We start from the raw sequence: 13,684 nt of genomic DNA, 5'->3' as shown, positions 1-13,684 counted from the left end.
AAGAGGTCCTAACAGGACACGGTCCTTGATAATATCTCATCATTTCTCCCAGAATGTATATCCCCATGCCGTGTGTGTATATGTATGTGTCTGTACACACACACACATACACACACAGATGGGGGGCAGAGAGAAAGGTTAAGCGCATACAGAAGCCGTGCACTGAGACGGATGCAAACCCACTTCTGCCACTGACGAGCTCTGTGACTATAGGCAGGCTGTTAACCAGACCAAGACTTAGTTTTCTAATTTACAGAATTGTTACAAAGTTTAAATACGATAATACATTTTTTAAAAGATTTTATTCATTTATCTTTAGAGGGGGAGGGAAGGAGAGAGGGAGAGAAATATCAATGTATGGTTGCCTCTTGTGTGTCCCCTACTGGGAACTGGCCTGCAACCCAGGCATGTGCCCTGACTGGGAATCGAACCCTGGTTGTTTGGTCCACAGGCCTACGCTCAATGCACTGAGCTACACCAGCTGGGGCCGATAATACATTTTTAAAAGTGCTTAGTACAATATTTGGCAGGAAGCAAGTACTTCATACGTGACAGCTATTGCCATATTATTATTATTATTAAATAGCCACAATCTGAGGATGCGGAGCACCAGGGGCGGAAGGGTCACCGTGGCTCCAGTGAGACTCTGGGGTCTAAACTCCGTGCTTCTAGGTTCTGCGCAGCCCACACACGGGTTATTCCTGAACCCGAGGGCTCCTCCCGTCTGCTGACGATGTGCTGGATGTAAAATCTCAGCTTCCGAAGCACTGCTGTCTTCACTTCAAGTGGAATTACCTTACAAACACACTTCGATATTACCAACTCAGGTTTCCTAAGTATCTAAAGTGTCTTGGGATTTTTCTGGGATGGTTTTTAAGACGGTATTATTTTTGGCTATTTACAAAATTGTCTTGCTCTACTTTCAAAGTGTCTGGTTGTGAGTTAGCTAGTTAATACTGACCTGTTTTATTTATAAAATGTAGTTACCAGGCACCTATATTCTATAAACATACCAGCGCGGTCTGGGTAAGATTAAAGGGGAGAAATACCAAAGGGTGAACGAGAGAGATGGAACGTAAGACGGTGTGTAGTTGCGTGGGGGCACGTGAGTCCATGTGTGCACATTCGTTCATTCCTGGACCTCAGAGGGTCCACACTTCTACTCTGCGAAAACATTAATGAACACAAGATTAAATAACTAATTGGATTTTTTTCAGTTTTAAAATTGTAATAGAATAACAACATTCAGGATGAAATTTTATGCTTGCCCTGCCTACTTTTCTCTTCCCTCCCTGACAGATGGGCAAGCAGACAGACAGACATAGTGAGAGGTAGATGTTCCAAGGCAATGTGTATCCCAGGTTCATTGACAAGTAATGAAGACTTCTTGCTCATTTGACATTTCCAATTGGTTACTGCAGTGTTTTGATCAGAAAATATGTCCCTGATAGTAATTATTTTGACCTGGTCTTAGCCCTTCCAAATTAACTCTTTGAAGCGAATCTTTACCCTACAGGGGCCTCAGCGGGCAATCGGCTCCCAGTCTGCGGTACTGAGACCCATCTGCTAGTTATAAAAGACCCCACTGTGTTCTCCGATTAGATGTCATTAAGGTCACTCACAGTTCACTTCCCAATGAGCATCTAAATATTACTTAATTACATGTATTTTGAAAGCCAGTAAAAATGTCAGTAGCTCAACAGTAGATTAAATGACATTTCTGCAACAAAGACCCTTTGCCTAGAACCTATAAACCAAGGCAGTACTAGTCGGATTCATGGCTGGTCTGCAGAGTTGAGAGAAACCCTTGGGACATGCAGTCAGATCACTGACAGGGAATCCTGGGACACCAAAAGCCACATTAAGACTCCTAGGAGTCAAGCCTCATGTACAAACTGGATACTGTGGCCCTTGACATCTATATATGTACATTTATATAATGTTATTTGCCAAGCCCACATCGGAATTATTGGAAGTACCAAGGATGTTTCTGTAGTTAGCTGATTTCCTGCGTTGGGGTAAGGGGTTTGGAGTCAGACCTGAGGTTGAGTCCTAGCCTTTCTACTGACTACTGAGAGCAGGTTACTGAGTTCTTATGAACGTAGATGTCCTTCCCATGAAACTGGTACCATCGTATCTAATTCGGAGTGATTGTGAACATCAAGTTTGGAGGCTGTCTGCAAATGGCCTAGCTCATTTCTAAGCAAATACCAGTCCCTGTCCTTTCTGCCCCTTTTGCAAGAATCTGAAGTGCTTTTCAACTCAGTTAAAATCAACAATGTTTATTGATCATTTTCTTTATGAATGTTACAGTCTAGTGGGAGGGGCAACGTGCAAGTACAGGAGACTGTTGTAAGTGATGTGTCCACGGTGCTGCAATTCAATCAATATGTTTCCATCCTCCTCAGGTCTCTCGAGAGCAAAGGTCTCCCCAGCGGACTTCGGCAGGGCCGTCTCCTGCCCAGAGGAGCGGCCAGCCCAGCGGTTCTGCCATCCTCAGCGTGCTTCGAGGGGGTGGAGCCGTCAGAAACATCTGGACGGACCACCAGATCAGGCAGGCCCTGTTTCCCAGTCGACGGTCCCCACAGGGGCACGAGGACGATGAAGATGATTACCAGATGTTTGTGCCATCCTTTTCCTCTTCGGACTTGAACTCTAGCAGACTGTGTGAAGATAGCACTTCGAGTCGCCCGTGCAGTTGGCACATGGGACAGCTGGAGTCCACAGAGACCACCAGCTCCGGCCACAGGGTTGTTAGGCGAGCCAGCAGTGCCGGCGAGAGCAACACGTGCCCTCCCGAAATAAGAATCAGGGACAGCGATGGCTCTCCGTACAGTCCCCGCAGGGAACTGCAGAATGGCCCTAAAACAGAAGGGCAGGACGGGATGACTCCTTTCGGGTCAGCTATAGAGTTGACCCTTGACGATATAGACCACGTCTATGACAACATAAGTTACGAGGACTTAAAAGTAATGGTTGCTCAACGGGAAGAAGCTGAATCCACTCCCCCGAAGTCAACCAGGGACTCTGTTCGACCCAAGAGCACACCGGAGCTGGCCTTCTCGAAAAGCCAGGCTGGCCACGGGAAGAGCCCTGTGGACACAAACAGAGACAGACCTCTGGCAGGGCAAGAGGCAGCGGACCAAAGCACACGTGAGCTCGAGGTGGGTGAGGAAAACATCTACGACACCATCAGGCTCCCAGACCCACCCTCGCTGGGTTTCAAGTGCAGCAGCCTCCAGCGTCCCAGGAGGAGTACCTTCTTGGGTCTGGACGCCGACTTCGCCTGCTGTGACAGCCTGAGGCCCTTTGTCTCCCAGGACAGCCTCCAGTTCGGCGAGGACGAAACACCTAGCCAGCCAGGGCCCTCTGACGATGACTACTTGAGTCTGCTGTACAACTCTTTCAGCTGCAACTTGCCTCTCGCTGCTGATAAGTCTATATCGGACAGGCTGTCTGAAGAAGTCGACGAAATCTGGAATGACCTGGAAAATTACATCAAGAAAAACGAAGTCAAAGCCAGAGACCGGCTCCTCGCGGCATTTCCCGTTAGCAAAGATGACGTGCAAGACCGGCTGCATGCCGAGAGCACGCCTGAGCTGAGCCGGGATGCGGGCCGGGCCCTGTGGACACTCTCGCTCCCCGAGCGCCAGGCCCTCCTCACGCCGCTGCAGGACAGCCGGGCCAGCTGCCCCTTGGAAGAAGACCTCATATCCAAAGAAGGCTCCTTTCTGAGCCTGAACCAGCTCCCGTTGGCCAGCGAAGTGCCTCCCGTGGAGAACCCATATGACCTGGCCAACAGCAGTCTGTCCCAGACGGACCTTGGCAACCCTGACCCCGGGGTGGACACCACAGACAAGACCAAAAGCAGAGTGTTTATGATGGCCAGACAGTACAGTCAGAAGATCAAGAAGGCAAATCAGCTTTTAAAAGTGAAAAGCCCGGAGTTGGAGCAGCCACCGGCCAGCCAACAGCAAAAATCTGTGCACAAAGACCTGGCGGCCATCCTGGAAGACAAGAAGCAAGGAGGGCCTGCCATCGGTAAGTGCCTCCACACTGCCTTCCTGCCTTCTTCAGAGTCAGATGTGAGAGCAGCTTTCAGGCGCTAGGTGCCCTTGAAACCGTGAGAACGTTGCCACGCAGAGGTACCGTCTCTCAGAGGGAGACCACAGGGTCACTCATGTGGGCTGTCACAAATCTAATTTCCTCCCACCTCTGTAAGCTCTTCTGGCTGGGCTCATAATCAGACTGACACGAGACACATTAGCAGGAGAAGTGTCCGAAATGTACTACAGACGTATGAATATATGTGAGGGTGCCCTAAGGATATGAGACTCAGGACACATTAGGCAGTTGAGGCTTATCTGTCATTCTGGAGCTAAGGAGAAAGCAGGGGAGGGGTGTGGTTTGGGATTTGAAAGGGCAGGAAGACACTGCACATGGAGAAAAGCAATGTTTGGTGAATAAACATCTGGGGAGCCATCATTAACAATGGACACCGAGAACGTTGAACAAATGGGCCTCGGCAGGTCCCTCCCTGTCTGCCACTCATTTTTATTAAACTGTATAATGATGACGCCCTTCTGGAAGCAGGTCCTTTATCTAAATTCTTTCTAGAATTTAGGGGGGAAGTCAAAGCTTTTGCTGGTATCTTCCTTTTCTCAAAAATAAGCAGCTTAAAATAATCAATATCCCCAAAGGGATATTTTGAGGTGGCAAACTGTTTCCTTCGCCAGCAAGCAACAGACCCTCTCGCACTTCACTGACTCACGCGAGTTGGAGCGTGATTTGGTCCCAGAGGGTCTTCGTTGTGCGTGTGTCAGTGTCACTGCAGATCTGGTGTTTGATGAAGTTTTCTCTAACGCAATCTGAACCGTGGGAGATAGAGGTCAGTGTAACCGGCGGCATCTGGAGCTGCCCCCTGGCATCCGTGTGCCTGGAGGAGTAGCTCGGGTGAGCTTTTAAGGTTTGGAAACTTAAGGAATGAAATAGCTCTTTGCTCCAGAATCCCAACAAAAATGCCTACTTGTCATAACAGACAAAAAGGAATCCCTTTTGTATTTTTTTTAACCTGTCCATCCCATCACTCAGTTGTTTTCTTATGTGTTCTGGTTACTAGGTTTTTTTTTTTTTAATAGCTGCTATGATGCACTTAATACCAATGCATATAATGCAGTTGGCATTCTCACACATGCTTCCAAGAAGTTTAATTCTTTTAGTCCAGCCTCCCTGGTGGGGCAGAACTGAACCTGGACCTCAGGTGTGACATTGGTACCATTAGGACTGGGGGAATGAGAAGTGCATGGCTTGACTTCTTTCTCAGTTGTGAAGAAATGCGTACCTCCTGGCTAAATTAGCGCCCTGGAGAATAAAACTTAACTCTGATCTTGGTGGTGGAGCAGAGACGAGAATAAAGCACAGAACCGTCATGAAAAGAGTCCCCTGCCTCCCCCAGGCACTGGCTCTCTCAACCTGAGGACCTTTCACCTCCAGATCCAGAGAGATTTCTGGGGGTGGGCCCAGGACTTAGCATTTTAAACCAATGTGGCGTTTCAATGATATGTGATGATTCCCTGCCCCAGATTTTCTGACAAAGGACCACTTTAGTATCAAGTAAGAGGCAGTTCTCTGATCGAAAGTGAAAGCCAATCGGCTCGGGGTCAGGGTGTGTTCAGATGCTGAGCTTGGCGGCGACATGGCTTCTCTGCCAGGCTGACGCCACTGGCCTCCTTTTCCAGGGACTGGTTTCTTTATCTTCATGGAAACTGGAGGATAAGACGGGGATATCCGAGCCCTAAAGGAATCTACAAGCTACATGACAAGAATCTATAAGGAATTGTTCTTTTTTTTATTTCAAGAGTATTTACAAATTGTCTAAAGCTCTACTCGTTCCCTAGAGCTAACCATGTAACAAAATTTCTTAACAGATAGGGAAGTGAAGCCCTGGAACTATTACCTGAAAAACTTTACACTCTCCTTGAGATGTTCGTCTTTTAAAATAAAGGTTAAAAGTGACTTTTGTAGGAATGTGAGAGAGACTAGATCGCATATATTTTTCTCTTTGCAGAAATATGGGTGGCTTAATTCGTGTCCCCTTTGCAATGCCAGACTGCCTGGCTGGTTTGCTGGGATACCTGGAAAACGGGGCTCAGCCCCAGCTGCAGGACCGTTTTGGGGGGCACAGGTGGCATGGGGACCAGCAGTGAATTGGCAGTGCAACCACCAACTGAATCCGGGCTGGGGCTCCCCAGAATGAGAGAAAACCAAATACCGAAGCTTCTAATGATGACGCCTTATGCCGGGAGCCTGTTGAAGGGGTGGCCCTCCCTGAGCCAGGTTGTTCTGAACATAGACTATCCATTAAAACGCACAACTCAAGCCTGATAGAAGCAGGTCCTTCAGTACTGAGTCCATGGCTGATCGCCACCTTGAATGGTCTCCTGTGGGACCCTTCTTCTTTTAAGTACAAATGGATTTCCCTTTGCGGTTTTCTTTTGCTTTTCACTTTCGGTTTGTCCTGCTTTTTGTTTTGCCTGCGGGTGTGTCTTGGGATCCACAGACACTTTTCTCAGCTTTGCGTCTGGGTCCTTTCTCGACCCCGGTGGGCTGCTGTCAGGTTCTCCCCAGCAAAGAGGAGAAGCTCTCGCCCATGACATCTTCTGAGAGTGGAGTCGTCCCTAGGCCTCCGGCCTCTCCGACCCGAGGAATCTTCCATCTGGGTGGATCGAGACCACTTCCTGTGCCCATAAGGCTTTCAATCAGTTGACGTGACGACTCCTTTTCTCTCTCTTGTTTATCTGGGCACAGGACATCGTAATCGAATGGACCGATTCTCCAGACTTCTTCGTATGGGCCTTGCCACTTTGCCAGGAGCTTGCTCTCGGTGTTGTCCAGAAGGAGGAGCACCCTATTCACCTGCTGAGACTCTCGAGCACCTTTATTGAACTCTCTAGCCGGGGTCTACAGGCCCCGGGTCAGATCCGCCCAGAACTCACCCAACCAGGTCTAGTCGCTCCTACCTTTTAGAGCGTGACGTAGCTCGTTGGCCTTCCTCCTGATAGTCCTGGAGGCCAGCGAGGCCTGGGGGTCCCTTTTCTGCGATGTTTTACACGGGAGGAAATGCCTTACAGGCTTCAGGAATCTTCCTCCTGGGGCAAAGCAGGGAAGGCAAAAGAGCATTTTATGCAGCAATATCGGACACACTGACTTTAATCCTCTTGTTGACATACTTCTGTCAACAAGCATCCCCTCCAATTTTTATCTGGAGTCATTAAAAATCCCACCTTTTAAACTCACAAAAGAAACCAGAGGAAGCCTTGGGGTCGTCACATAATGATAATGTGCAGGTTCTATAAAGACTGTAGTAGCAGAACCCAGGATGGGGCAGACTTTGATCCAGCTGGTACTAAGCTTTTTAGGCTGGCTATTTCCTACCCATCTGGCTCAGGAAATCTAATGACAGCTGTTGCTCTGGAAGCTTCTCTCTCATGCACTTTGGTATCAAGCAAGTTATAGTCACTCTTAGAAGGTCAAGCTTAAGACCAAAACAATAACAAAACAAAACTTGGATAGACACAGTATGTTGTCTACCTGTGAGATACTTTGTATTCCGAATGTATACGGCCGACCTTTTTATTATCCAAAAACAAATTGTATGCATTATGAGTTACCTATAGGGAGCGTTTTAATCAGAGGTCATCTTCCTGTTTCCCCGTGTCCTGCTACACACCCCAGTTTCGAGGCTGCCTTTCCACTCTTGGTGGCATGGTCTCGGGGGAGGCACACCCCTTTCCAGCACCATAGTGAACATGGAAGGAGGCAGTTATCTGAGTGATGAAGTAGTTCCTGAGACCTGTTTCCGGCCCAAACCGTGTGTGGGGCTCTGTAGAGATCGTTCCCCAAGATCAAAAGCTCGAGGACTAGCTGGAATAGTAAACTAACCCACATAGAACAATAAGCAGCACAAGAGTATGTATGCACGCAGGCACGTTTGTGCATTTGCATAACCAATAACTTACTGTTGGTTGCACACTAAGTATATACAAGTGCATACAAAGTATATAAGACTTCAGAGAAGAGAAATCAGTTCAAAGAAGATTCAGGGAAGGGGTAGAGCTTATGAGCTCATGGAGGGTTTTGAGAGGTAAATAGGACTTTATCAAGCAAAGGAAGAAGAGTATAATAAGGGAGAAAAAGCCTGGGAAATAGTACAGATATTTTAAATGACACATGGTTTCAGATTATCTGAGCCACCGTGTTCTAAAGTCAAGAACTAACTGTTCTGACAAGACTCTGTGGGTACATCTGGGTGCAGAACAGTGTGACCAGATTTTTAAATTAGCTCTCACTGCTTTCCCCGAAGTTGTTATCTTCTTAGAACCTTGTGGAAGCTGAGAGCCTTCCCAGTTCAGCTGTGGGGTCAGGCCCAGGACCATGATGTAGATGAGAACGGCTTGGGCAGCACCCTCGGGCTTGCGGGTCGGACCGCTAACCAATGATGATATCTAGAGGTCCAGATGCCTTTGGTTGGGTTTCAGAGTTACTAGTACACATGTTATATATATAATAAATATAGACTTCAGGATACATCTGTAAATATATATTATATATAATAAGTATTATAGATATCAGGAGGGTTAACAGGGGTACTTTCAATCTCCTAAGGGGTTGTCAAATCTTAATTGGTATTGAGAGTCTTTACTATGCCCTTTAAGGAAGGCGTAATAGTCAAGCATTTACTACTAGAAAGTCTTAGCTAATAACCTCTGTCCTGCCAAGGAATTTGGATTTGAAAACCTAAACAAACTGGTATAGAACCTATAATGAAAGTTAAACAGATTATTTACCCTGATTTGGGGGACCAGGTAGCAAGTAATTTGAGGGGATTGCAATTAGAGGGCACACAGAATAATAGCCGGTTGTTTTCTGTCCTCATTGAAAATAGACTCAAGAGAAATGGCAGAAATTGAACTAAAAATTTAGTTTAGATTACGGGATAATTTACTAACAACAGTTTACTAAAAATATAAATAGCTTAAAGAAGAAAATATAATGTCACTTGCTGACTGTCCTGTATGGGATGGAGTCCCTCCTTAGAGACTGTGGAGATGTGGTCTGAGTGATTTATAGGGTACATGGAATTCTTTGATTCTAGGGTAGCCATGAAAGGTAACTGGTTGGGGGTTCAGAGGGAAACTGCTCTTAAAATTGATATCTCTGGGCTCTCTCTCTTAAATCATTCCTGGCCCAAGAGAATGTTCTATTCATAGCAGGGTTCCATTAATGTCTAGAAAAGTCTGCACTCAGAAGCAGAGCAGAGAGTGGCCTTATAGATTACTTTGAAGTGGCAATAGCTTTTGTGGAAATAATGGACAAATCCTGTTCTGGAACCAGTACGAGAAGCAGTAGAGTATCGATTACATGCACAGATCGTTCATCCCTAATGTTTTGGAAGCAGAGACTTCGGGGCCCGTCTTCCTGGTGATGGGAAAGGATAGATGGGTCAATCAGTGCCTGCAGTTCTGAGGTGCTGGGAGAGAGGACCCCCCCCCCACCATGGACATTGTCTCCCCAGACAGTGGCTGTGGAGGGTCTGCCCAGAAACAAGGATTTTGGGAACAGATGCAGAGAGCAGATTCTTCTGAGAGTAGCTGCCTGAGAGCAGTGAAGACTGGTGAGGACCCAGGGTGGCCACCGCGTGGTGAATTGCAGTCAGTTTCTCATCATGGCTACTCCTTTTTCATTGGCCTGGGTTTAGCGCTGACTTCCTTATTTGTATGATGTTTGTTTTTAGTGCTGACACTATTTCATGCTTAGAAGGAACACTAGAAATTTTCACAACAAATAGCAAACACTTACAGACCTACTGTTGAAATAAAATAGTCTACAATTAGATCAAAATAAATGAACGTTTAGGTGGCATTTTTATTTATTAAACTGTGGATTATTTTATTAGTTCGTATTGCTTAGTAGTCAGTGGTTAGTCACCCTCAAACTTAAAAAGTCCTGTCGACTGTTTAAATTTTTGAAATAGGTTGGAAGGTTATGTTCTTGTTTCTTTAATCTTCTCATGTAGGAATAATCCTGTATTTTTGTTTTGATATTTGCCTTCCAGGCGCCAGAATCGCTGAGTACTCCCAGCTGTATGACCAGATTGTATTCAGAGAGTCGCCCTTTAAAACTCAGAAGGATGGCTGGGCCAGCCCTCAAGAATCCTCCAGCCTCAGAACTAGGTCACCTTCCCAGGCCCAGCGTGGTAGTGAGGACTGGCTTCTGCATTCAACGTATAGTAATGGAGAATTAGCAGATTTCTGTCCTCAGCTGGAGCGAGACTTGAAGCCGAAATATCCCACTTTGGAGCTCAACACAAAAAGTGCTCCCAGACACCTGTCCACAGCTTGCTCCGTACCTTCTCTTCAAACCCCAGACCGCCTGCTGGGGCCCCTGCAGAGACACAGCGTGGTCGTCAGCCAACCCAACAAAGAGATCTCGTGTCCGGGCCATCTTTATAACTCTTTGGGTCGGAGAGGAATCAGTGCGAAGTCTCAGCCTTATAACAGGTCTCAGTCCTCTTCCTCCATCTTGATAAACAAGTCAGTGGATTCCATCAACTACCCCAATGAAATGGGAAGCAAACAGCTGCCATCTTTACACAAAGGTCCCAGGTGTGAGAGTCACCAGGAGTTGCTGCCAGGGATGGGTGACTCACGTCCACAGGATCCTGGAAAACGCTCAGACCTCACTCTCCAAGACTCACAGAAAGTTCTGGTAGTAAATCGAAATTTACCTTTAAATGCCCAAATGGCTACCCAGAACTATTTTTCCAATTTCAAACAGACCGAAGGCGACGAAGATGACTATGTGGAAATAAAGTCAGAAGAAGACGAGTCTGAGTTAGAGCTGTCTCACAGCCGCAGGAAGAAATCGGACCCAAAGGCAATGGATGCTGACTTTCCCGATGATGTGGGCCGCAAGGACGCGTCTTACTCTTTGAACAGTCCGAGCACTCCCAAAAAGCCAGTGAGTGGCAAACTGGGGGCTTCTCCCTACCTGACACCATACAACGAACCCGACAAACTGAATGACTATCTTTGGAGGAGCCCGTCTCCCAGTCAGCAGAACATTGTCCAGAGTCTGAGGGAAAAATTTCAGTGTCTTAGTTCCAGCAGCTTTGCCTAAGGTTCTCAGTAGTGGCTGCCCGAATTAACTTCCTCCCGTGCTCGAGAGTAACAGAGCCTGACAGGCGTTTTATATGCCCCACATTAAACAGTTTTGTAATGACCAGAGGTGTAAATGTACTTCCTTTTGCAGCACAACTTTTCGGAACGGCTGACGACCCAGCCGGGATTGTACTGTAGCCGATGTCAGCATCTCTGTGTTTTCTAATGCTGGTTGTCTTCCTGTTTCATGTAAGTCAGTTTTACTTGAAAATGTCTAGGTTTTCTTTTTTTAATAAGATGGCAATATCTTTTCCCCATATTCTGACAGTAGTGCCCACACTGTAAGAAATGCAATATTCCTTTCATTATCCAGAAGCCACGAGTAGTTACATCTTAGAACTGACTCATTAGAGGCAGCCAGGAAGCTCCTCCCTGTTTTTAAAAGGAAACTAAAGCTGTTTAAAGGATTATGCTTATTATCTCCGGCAGTCTGGTTTCATCTGTGGCGAGAGCCTAGACTAATTGAAGCTGAAGATCTCTAACTGGACTGTAGTCCATGGTGCCCATTTTAGGGTTTCTGTTCTGGTAACCCTACATCAGTTTATCGGGATGCAGAACTGGTGTAACTATTGGAAATTAGAATGTAATGAGACCAATTTTCAAAAACAAAAACCTTTACCCGGATTCCTGGAAATGCCTCAAGAATGTGCTGCTCATCACATTTATTTTACGATTTCTAGGGTGTAACAAATTATTCTTTCAATGGCTTAGAGGAAACCAAGGGCAAGAAAATGCAAGTTGACTTAACTGTTAGAAAAGATGGGTTGACATCTGGGAACAGCTTGATTATCTGCTCATGTATCAGTGGAAGGGCTGGGACAAATAAGGACCAGTCTGACTATTTTTTTGTGTCTGCCTCTGATCAACTCAAAGTAAACCACAAGTTAAAAATACAAAAAAGCACTTTAAAGTTCCCCTTTCCAGAGCCATTTTTCCCACCTACTTTGCTGACTTTTGTACTCAGCCGAATGACCTCATCTCGGCCTGCAGGGTTTCCTCCACGGCCATGAGATTCCTTCCCTACAGCAAACAGAGTGGAGGTGCTTTTTCCCATTGTCCTGAGGTAAATAAGGGAAGGGAATCTTTGGTGAACAAGTTCTGGCTGATAACATCTTTCATGTTGTGATTCTGGTCTTTAAGTCGCCGTTGGAGTGATAGGTTGGGTTACTCTAACTCTCTATGGAGGGAAACTAAAAACAAAAGCAAAACCCTGTGAGTAAAAGGCAAAACCAATGAGGCTAAAGAGGAACATGAAGGCAGGTCGGTGGTTCCTTTATAAAAACACGATTTCAGTGAAGACCCAAGAACGTCTCTCCAACAGCGGCTTCTGCAGCCTCACTTTAAGCAGTTTTACACCTGCGGCCCTCCTCCCCTCCCCTCTGAGTTTTCACTTTGAAAGACAGGATAGTGAGAACAGAAGAAGGGGTCTGGGCTCTGCATCTGAAGGTGAGCAAGGATATATCGATTTGTATCAGTGACGCCTTATTGTTGAGTTATCGCCATTCCTTTCCCCTTTTTAAGCCCTGTGCCTCTTTTTCTTAACTGTAAAACATAAAACGTTACCACCATTACTGTGCAAACAGGTACCTAAGGCATTCGTTTTTCTTTTTCAATAACAAAAAGTAACCCAGGTTTCTTGCTTCTCCACACGATTCTTCTTGTAGCTTCTAAAACAAAGTCCACACTGAATGGCATGGTTCTGGGGTCATTTCTGCTTTCCATTCCTTTCTTTAAATGTGTTAGGAGCTTTCAAGATCAGCAGTATCAGCAAAGACCAGCACTGTGAGAAGACATTTTCTTAGACTCGCTGGGGGTCCTTGTCAGTGCGCGGAAAACAAAGTTACCTAACTCTTCTTGCCCCAAGAATGCAGTCGTGCCCTTTGCCTTTTCCTTTCTGTGACCAAAATTCCACCGAGTCCAAATTGCTGTGGTGTCTTTCTCGGGAAGGATTCATTCTTAACACCAAGGCCTTGGTGACAGCTTTGATATCCCCCCGTGGGAATACACCCCACGGCCAGTGTGGAGGTTGTACTATAGAAAATGTCTATATGGTCCTCTTTAGTTCCTGGGACAGATCTCTAATTTTATAGATTGCATCTGTCACCAGGATGCAGATTTTGAGAGCCGTGTGTGTATATATAAAATCATGTTTGTATCTTTCCTCAAAGTTATCCATTAAGTGCTTTTGTTTGAAATAGTTGGTTTTGGAGGTGGGGTGAGGCTGTATACAACTGAAGAAAAAGGGGTATATGTACTTCAAAATATGTCACGTTTTTATTAGGTCTGTGTACTGAAGGTTGAAGTTTTTTTATCAGCTCACTTTTCTCCTACTCTATTCTTTGTGCAAAAAAAAAATTCATCTAAGAAAACATAGTTTAAATATTGTATATAAGTTCATGAAAGTAATGCTCATTATTTAATAAAGTTTATAAAGTACAAAGTTACTTCCAGTGTGAATTAATGTG

At 45.9% G+C, this 13,684-nt stretch overlaps 1 protein-coding gene across 10 annotated transcripts in view; it reads left to right on the top strand.

Moving 5' to 3' along the window:
- The window catches only part of PLEKHG1 (pleckstrin homology and RhoGEF domain containing G1), a 201,796-nt gene extending 188,148 nt beyond the window's left edge, over positions 1-13,648 (top strand). For all 10 annotated transcript variants that reach the window (XM_053668704.1, XM_053668703.1, XM_053668709.1 and 7 more), the window contains 2 exons: positions 2,409-4,041; positions 10,115-13,648. In XM_053668704.1, the coding sequence (XP_053524679.1) occupies positions 2,409-4,041; positions 10,115-11,178 (2,697 nt within the window). In that variant the 3' untranslated portion in view covers positions 11,179-13,648. The remainder of the gene's footprint in view (positions 1-2,408; positions 4,042-10,114) is intronic.
- The last annotated feature ends 36 nt before the right edge of the window (positions 13,649-13,684 follow it).

Source organism: Artibeus jamaicensis, unplaced genomic scaffold (assembly GCF_021234435.1).
Source record: "Artibeus jamaicensis isolate MK-2021 breed Jamaican fruit bat unplaced genomic scaffold, CSHL_Jam_final contig_497, whole genome shotgun sequence".
NCBI lineage: Eukaryota > Metazoa > Chordata > Mammalia > Chiroptera > Phyllostomidae > Artibeus > Artibeus jamaicensis.
Note: the sequence above shows the minus strand (reverse complement) of the source record. Positions and strands in the feature narration are given on the sequence as shown.